General features: G+C 41.6%; 1 protein-coding gene across 1 annotated transcript; it reads left to right on the top strand.

The window, feature by feature from the left end:
• The first annotated feature begins 2,815 nt into the window (after positions 1 to 2,815).
• On the top strand, positions 2,816 to 7,561 carry LOC112224932 (gastrin-releasing peptide receptor). Its single transcript, XM_024388529.2, has 3 exons — positions 2,816 to 3,405; positions 5,286 to 5,631; positions 5,766 to 7,561. Exons 1-3 carry the CDS (start codon positions 2,999 to 3,001, stop codon positions 6,153 to 6,155), a joined length of 1,143 nt encoding a protein of 380 aa, XP_024244297.1. The 5' UTR covers positions 2,816 to 2,998; the 3' UTR covers positions 6,156 to 7,561.
• Positions 7,562 to 7,912: the final 351 nt, after the last annotated feature.

Here is a 7,912-nt window from a genome sequence, read left to right as displayed (position 1 = left end):
CCTTGGCCAGGTCGATTAGAAATGCCTGCTTGCTGAATTGTTTTAGGGAGCATTTGACAGTGATGAGGGGTGGTCGTTTGACCGCAGACCCATTACGGACGCAGGCAATGAGGTAGTGATCGCTGAGAACCTGGTTGACCACAGCAGAGGTGTATTTAGAGGGAAGGTTGGTCAGGATGATATCTATGAGGGTGCCTGTGTTTACAGATTTGTGGTTGTACCTGGTAGTTTCATTGATAATTTGTGTGAGATTGAGGGCATCATAGATTGTAGGATGGACGGGGTGTTAAGCATGTCCCAGTTTAGGTCACCTAACAGTACGAGCTCTGAAGGTAGATGGGGGAAATCAAGTGTCTAGGGCACAGCTGGGGGCAGAAGGTGGTCTATAACAAGCGGAAACAGTGAGAGACTTGTTTCTGGAAAGGTGGATTTTTAGAATTAGAAGCTTGAATTGTTTGGGCACAGACCTGGATAGTATGACAGAGCTCTGCAGGCTGTCTCTGCAGTATATTGCAACTCCGCCCTCTTTGGCAGTTCTATCTTGTCAGAAAATTTTATAGTTAGGGATGGAAATTTCAGGATTTTTGGTGGCCTTCCTAAGCCAGGATTCAGACACGGCTAGGACATCCAGGTTGGTAGAGTTTGCTAAAGCAGTGAGTAAAACAAACTTAGGGAGGAGGTTTCTAATGTTAACATGCATGAAACCAAGGCTTTTACGGTTACAGAAGTCAACAAATGAGAGCGATTGGGGAATGGGAGTGGAGCTAGGCACTACAGGCCATGGATTAACCTCTACATCACCAGAGGAACAGAGGAGGAACAGAGGAGGAGTAGGATAAGGGTACGGCTAAAGGCTATAAGAACTGGCCGCCTAGGGCGTTTGGAACAGAGAATAAAAGGAACAGGTTTCTGGGCGCGGAAGAATAGATTCAAGGCATAATGTACTAACAAGGGTATGGTAGGATGTGAATACAGTGGAGGTAAACCTAGGCATTGAGTGACGATGAGAGAGGTTTTGTCTCTAGAGACATCATTTAGACCAGGTGAGGTCACCGCATGTGTGGGAGGTGGAACAAAAGGGCTAGCTAAGGCATATTAAGCAGGGCTTGAGTCTCTACAGTAAAATAAGACAATCACTAACCAAAACAGCAATGGACAAGACATATTGACATTAGGGAGAGGCATGAATAGCCGAGTGATCTTAGGGATCAGTGGGAGGCTAGGCGAGCTGGAGACACGGCGATTCAGACAGCTAGCGGGCTGAGGCTAGCAGAAGGGCCTTAGGGGGGGACGTCGTGACGGAAGAAGTCTGTTTTAGCCCTCTTGGACGGTTACGTCGGCAGACCAGTCGTGTTGGATTGGCAGGGCTCCGTGTAGGCAGTAAAAGATTAGTCTCTTTACATATACACTAGTGCTGGCTTATAGATCAGTCACCAGGGCTGTAAATTAGTAAAATATCTTTGGTAGCAAAGAAAATTGGAACACAACATAAAATGTAGGATCACCAGAAAGCAGATTTGTATATTTATTGTTATAAAGCCTGTATTGGGCCTATATGAATTCTAGCTACTTTTGAAGCACATGATGTGCCCTAGAAACTAATAACTCTTTAAAGCTGCAAATGGCTTAAGGACAATAAAGTCAAGGTATTGGAGTGGCCATCACAAAGCCCTGACCTCAATCCTATAGAACATTTGTGGGCAGAACTGAAAAAACGTGTGCAAGCAAGGAGGCCTACAAACCTGATTCAGTTACACCAGCTCTGTCAGGAGGAATGGGCCAAAATTCACCCAATTTATTTTGGGAAGCTTGTGGAAGGCTACAAACGTTTTACCCAAGTTAAACCATTTAAAGGCAATGCTACCAAATACTAATTGAGTGTATGTAAACTTCTGACCAACTGGGAATGTGATGAAAGAAATAAAGGCTAAAATAACTATTTCTCTCTACTATTATTCTGACATTTCACATTCTTAAAATAAAGTGGTGATCCTAACTTATTTTTTACTAGGACTAGGATCCTAATTTTTACTAGGATTAAATGTCAGGAATTGTGAAAAACAGAGTTTAAATGTACTTGGCTAAGGTGTATGTAAACTTTTAATTTTACTTCACTACATTACTAAAGAAAACAATGTACATTTTACTCCTTACATTTTCATTGACACCCAACAGTATTTGTTACATTTTGAATGCTTAGCAGGACAAGAAATGGTCCAATTCCCACATGTATCAAGAGACCATCCCTGGTCATCTCTACTGCATCTGATCTGGCGGACTCACTTAATAACACAACTGCTTCATTTGTAAATTATGTCTGAGTGTTGGAGTGTGCCCCTGGCTATCCATAAATAAAAAACAAGAAAATCGTGCCATCTGGTTTGCTTAATATTAGGAATGTGAAATTATTTATATTTGTACTTTTACTTTTGATACTTAAGTATATTTTAGCAAATACATTTACTTTTGATACTTCAGTATATTTAAAACCAAATACTTTAGACTTTTACTCAAGTAATATTTTACTGGGTGACTTTTACTTGAGTCATTTTCTACTAAGGTATCTTTACTTTTACTCCAGTATGACCATTTGGTACTTTTTCCACCACTGGCCTAAACCTATTGATGTTACATTTAATGGAATATGAATGACTGTCATCCAATATGCTGTAATAGAAATAAAGCCACGCTCATAAAAAAAAATCGTCTTCCCTACAGCAACTGTGACTTCCACCAAATGAGGCAGGGAGCGAGTGACGCATGCCATCATCACCCCCCCCAATCTACAATGAGGGGTGATGAGAGAACCCTCAACATTGGCTAGCAGTGTGTCAAACGGCATCATAAAAATAAGCTTTTTTTGATGGTTATTAGGCTAAGCATAATTGGTTTTGGTAACACAGTAAAATTATGAGACACACCATTTAATTTAGCAGGAAGCCATTGCAAGGGCTACTTTAAGAATATTTTTTACATACTTTCAAGAAAGACACCAACTATGTCTTTGGAGGACTCCTTAATATTAAACCCCGAGAACATATTGATGTTTAACTTGTCGCGAGCATCCGGTATCGAGACAGGGGTCCAGGAGCCCTACATTTGGCTGCCCGGTATCGTTATCGCCACCGTCTACGGACTTCTAATCATTATTGGAATTATCGGTAACGTCACGCTCATGAGAACGTTTATAGCCGTTAAATCCATGCGGACGGTGCCCAACCTATTCATGTCCAGCCTCGCGCTCGGTGACCTTCTGCTGCTTGTCACGTGCGCTCCGGTGGACGCAAGTCGGTACCTCGCTGACGAGTGGCTCTTCGGTCGGGTGGGATGTAAACTCATCCCTTTCATCCAACTCACCTCCGTCGGGGTTTCTGTTTTCACACTCACTGCGCTCTCTGCAGATAGGTAAGGGTTGTATCATTGAATGTGTTGTTTTCTCGATCACTCTGATGGGAAGTGAAATTTTAAAAAATTGTTTTACCTATACATACATACATTTGTAAGTAAAAAAAGTAACCTTTATTTAACTAGACATGTCCAGTTGAGAACAAATTGTTATTTACAATGATGGCCTACCAGGGAACAGTGGGTTAACTGCCTTGTCCAGGGGCAGAATGACAGATTTGGTAGAAAATAACCCACATAATATAAAAATGGATCCAGTTTATGCATGACAAATTCATTCTGTGTTATTGAAGTCCAACAGTTTCCTTTTCTATTTATTTCAATTCACTCCTGAAAAGTTTGTTTTCCTAGCTGTTTCTGATGACAACAAACAATGTGTGTATGTGTTTTTTTAACCAGGCAAGTCAGTTAAGTACAAATTCTTATTTAGAATGACTGCCTACGCCAGGCAAACCCGAACGTTGCCCAATGCAACTCCCAATCACGGCCAGTTGTGATACAGCCTGGAATCGAACCAGTGACACCTCTAGCAGTGAGATGCGGTGCCATAGACCGCTGCGCCACTCAGGAGTCCAAGATGTGGCACCATTTGTGGCATTGATTGCACTAATAAATATATAATGTCAGAAATGGTCCTTAAATTGACACTTTTGGCTCTTAGCAAGTGTCTTGTCAGGCCACACAGAACATCAGAATTGCCATCAGGAGATAAAGAAAACAGTTTTTGCCTTTGGTGAAGACAGTACACTAAATGGGTTTGACTGTTGAGCTGCCTGCAATACTGTCCTCTGTTCTATTATATTCCACTATTATCATCTCCTCTGTCTCTGTTCTGCAGGGTTCTTTCTCCATCAGACTCTGACATTTCCGATTTGCTAACCTAGGTAGAAGAGTCGGGTCCCGAGTTTCTGACTAGGGAGGTTTCAGAATCAACCAATAGGAAGATATACGCAAATAACTTTGGTTCATTTGAACTTGGAGGTCCCGAGTTTCCGACATGAATAAACGCGGCAACAGTAGCTGCAGATGTGCATGGGTTATCGTCACGCTGTTAGAGCGTTATTGGTACCGGACCAAAACAGCTGAAACGTTAATAAGCCTCGCACTTCAACGCTCTTAGTTGTTGAGGAAATTGACCCACTATGTTGTTTACTTTGTGCACCTACGTCATATCGCTGAGTCTATTGGAACCTTGAAAAGAGTTAAGAGGGTTATACGAAGGGTATTAGTCAGAGCTGAGAGAGAGAGAGCGTGAATGTTCCATTAGTGAAGTGCCGACAGATCAGACTGGCCTACAGTATATAGGTTAAATAGCCACCAGAGAAGTCAATTCTGTTTCTTAATTTCTTATTGAACACAGATCCAGACAACCCACTCAATACATTACACATTAAAACATATCTGTCACTGCAGTTCCCTGCCATGCCCACTCTTTTAAAAACACAATTTCAGGGAAATATCAATAATGTAACCAATCTGGGCAGATAGCTATTACTTTTACATTCGTCACACACCACCTGTTATTAAAGTTGAATAATTATTATCAGAGCTTTGATGTGCCATATAATCAATGGACTTTGATTCAGGGAATATATGTTTTCTTAGGAGAGTTGTTTGTTTCTGTTCATGAATGACCAAATTTCATACATTTCTAGCAGTCTTTGATGTTCCTGAAGTACCCTTATGTATGTTGTGTCCCTATTCTCTCATTATAGATATGATCAAACTCCATTAACCAACACCTGCTGCTTTCATTGAATTCTCTCACTTTTTTCATCCTGATCCATTTGAGCCACTTGTTTCTTTAATGATAAAGAATCCTTTAAAAAGTCTGCTAAATGATGTAGCATCAGTGAATTTGAATGTTCTTCTCATCCCAGGTACAAGGCCATTGTCAAACCCATGGACATTCAGAGGTCCACAGCTAAGATCTCCTTCCGAGCAGCAGCCATCTGGCTGTTCTCCATGACCCTGGCCATTCCTGAGGCGATCTTCTCCGATCTTCACACCTTTAACATCGGCCAGACCAATGACACCTTTGTGACATGTGCCCCCTACCCCAACGCCGGGGAACTGCACCCTAAGATCCACTCCATTGCCTTCTTCCTCATCTTCTACATCATTCCACTCATCATTATCTCTGTGTACTACTGCCTCATCGCATGCAGTCTGATCCGGAGCGCCTCAGACATACCCGTGGAGGCACACTTACATATCCAGAAACAGGTTTGTCTGGACACTGGACGGACGATTAGATGTTTATCATTTAATGAAACATGGGGAATAGGTCAATTAAATATGTCTGTATTTCATTCCTTCGGAATTCAAACTGAATGATGTTCTCTCTACCATCCCCACAGATTGAGTCTAGGAAACGTCTGGCTAAGACAGTGCTGGTGTTTGTGGTTCTGTTCGCTGTGTGCTGGCTCCCAAGTCACGTGATCTACCTGTACCGCTCCTACCACTACGGCCAGGTGGACACATCCCTGGGTCACTTCATTGCCAGTGTGTGTGCCCGCGTCCTGGCCTTCATCAACTCCTGCATCAACCCTTTCGCCCTCTACCTGCTCAGCAACAGCTTCCACAAGCAGTTCAACAAGCAGCTCCGCTGCTGCCGCCACCCACAAATCAGGTGTAACGCTCAGGGCACGAGGCGGATCAACATGCGACTGACTTCGGTCAAGAGCACCAATCACTCACTGGATAACTTCAGCCATGGGGCTCATGTTTGTCAGGAAGGCTGTGTGTAGCGACAATGCTCCAGACTTGTAAATGTCCCATTCCAACACTGACACACTGCTAGCAACATAATTTATGACTGTAACCCATATAGTGGGTCTGTGTTGTATATCCCAGTGTTGATATTGAAGCATCATACATCATTCTAATTCTATGGTTGATATGTTGGTCTATATGCATCCAATGATCCATGATTGATACAAATCCGTGTTTTATTTTAAATTTAGAATGTATCATCTAAACAGCTTCCACGTATGTAAACCAATGTGGCAGAACTGGACTCTGGCCTCTGGAGATGCAGTTCTATTCTGGTTACTCATTTGAACCAAATTGATCCATGACAACCCAACCAGGTGTAAATGATGAGTTGGTAATGACGTGTGAGAGAAACAGACACCTACAGTATGAATGTACAGTGCCACCTACAGTGCCAACTGCCAATGTGTACACACTTCGACCCCTAAAGGACAGTTCTGTAGGGATAACTCCAGCTGATGTAAAAGACCAACAACTTTGGTGATTTGATAGATACTGTAGCCGACATAAAAGGATCAATTTCCTCAAGAACAGTTGCCCAGGAGTAGTCACCGCTGCCTCAAAGGCCTAGAAATGTTCTATCTACATACCCATATACATCTCAACACATAGACATATCAGCATTGGTGGAAGATGAGATGTAAATATCTGTATAAAGTTCATTGTACACATCAGAGTACAGTATCTGTTTGGGTCGAATGTTAAAATGGCCAAATACACTATTTACCATTCATTTCTATTGTGCACAACATAATCCGAAACGCAAGAAAAACAAACTGCAAATGCGTCTAACAAGTTTGTAGTCACAAGCTTGATGTAGTTCATTGTGTGCTAGGAATATTGGACCAAAGACTAAATGTAATACACTATAAGTGCAATTGCCCAAATACTTATGATACCCTCTAATGGGGGGACTAGAAACACAAGTACTTTCATTTCTAAACAGTAAAACAGATATGCATGAAAGTACCCTCAAATAAAAGATGACATTCTGTACTGTCGCCTCATATAAAATATTTGATCTAAAATCCAAAATGCTGGAGTATAGAGCCAAATGAAACGTTTCAGCTTCGCTGTCCAAATAAATATGTAGGGGAGTATGTGTCCAAGAAAAGTTCTATGTTGTCCAAAGTGATACATGTGTTTCTCAGTGTTTGATAAACATAAAAAGTAATTATCCATGGATTAATGGATGTTGTTGTTGTTTGAGCATTTTCTGTCCTCTCAAATGGCCTAATTTGTTTCTTTATAGAACATGTTTATGTGCTGTCTCATTCAATGCCAAAGTTTTTATTGTGTTACAATTAAGTGGCTATATTTTTTGTCAGTAAAATTGTTTTTCATTGTATATTATGATGTTTATTGTTGATTAAAGGATTTACAAGATGGTGGTGTGCGGTGATTCAGTGTCCTGCACCGTTGTCTTGTCCTCTTCCTCGGCACCTAGCATGTCCCTCCAGTGAACATGCAGTATTCACCATTATAACCACTGGCTTTGTTCTGCATGCAGGACATCCTCCCTTAGGACTGGATTCAGGGCCATGCACAGACCTTTGGTGGGGCAGGTGCTTAAAGTGAAATAAGGGTTTTAACATAGTACTTCATTTTCTGACAAAACACTCACTGATTATACGTTAGGCTAAGCAAGCTAGAACCAAAGACGAAAGGAGTTAGTTAAGTACGGTATATTTGCTATAACGACTGCTGGGGTGGGCTATATCATCTGATCATC

Source organism: Oncorhynchus tshawytscha, linkage group LG26 (genome assembly GCF_018296145.1).
Source record: "Oncorhynchus tshawytscha isolate Ot180627B linkage group LG26, Otsh_v2.0, whole genome shotgun sequence".
Lineage (NCBI taxonomy): Eukaryota > Metazoa > Chordata > Actinopteri > Salmoniformes > Salmonidae > Oncorhynchus > Oncorhynchus tshawytscha.
Note: the sequence above shows the minus strand (reverse complement) of the source record. Positions and strands in the feature narration are given on the sequence as shown.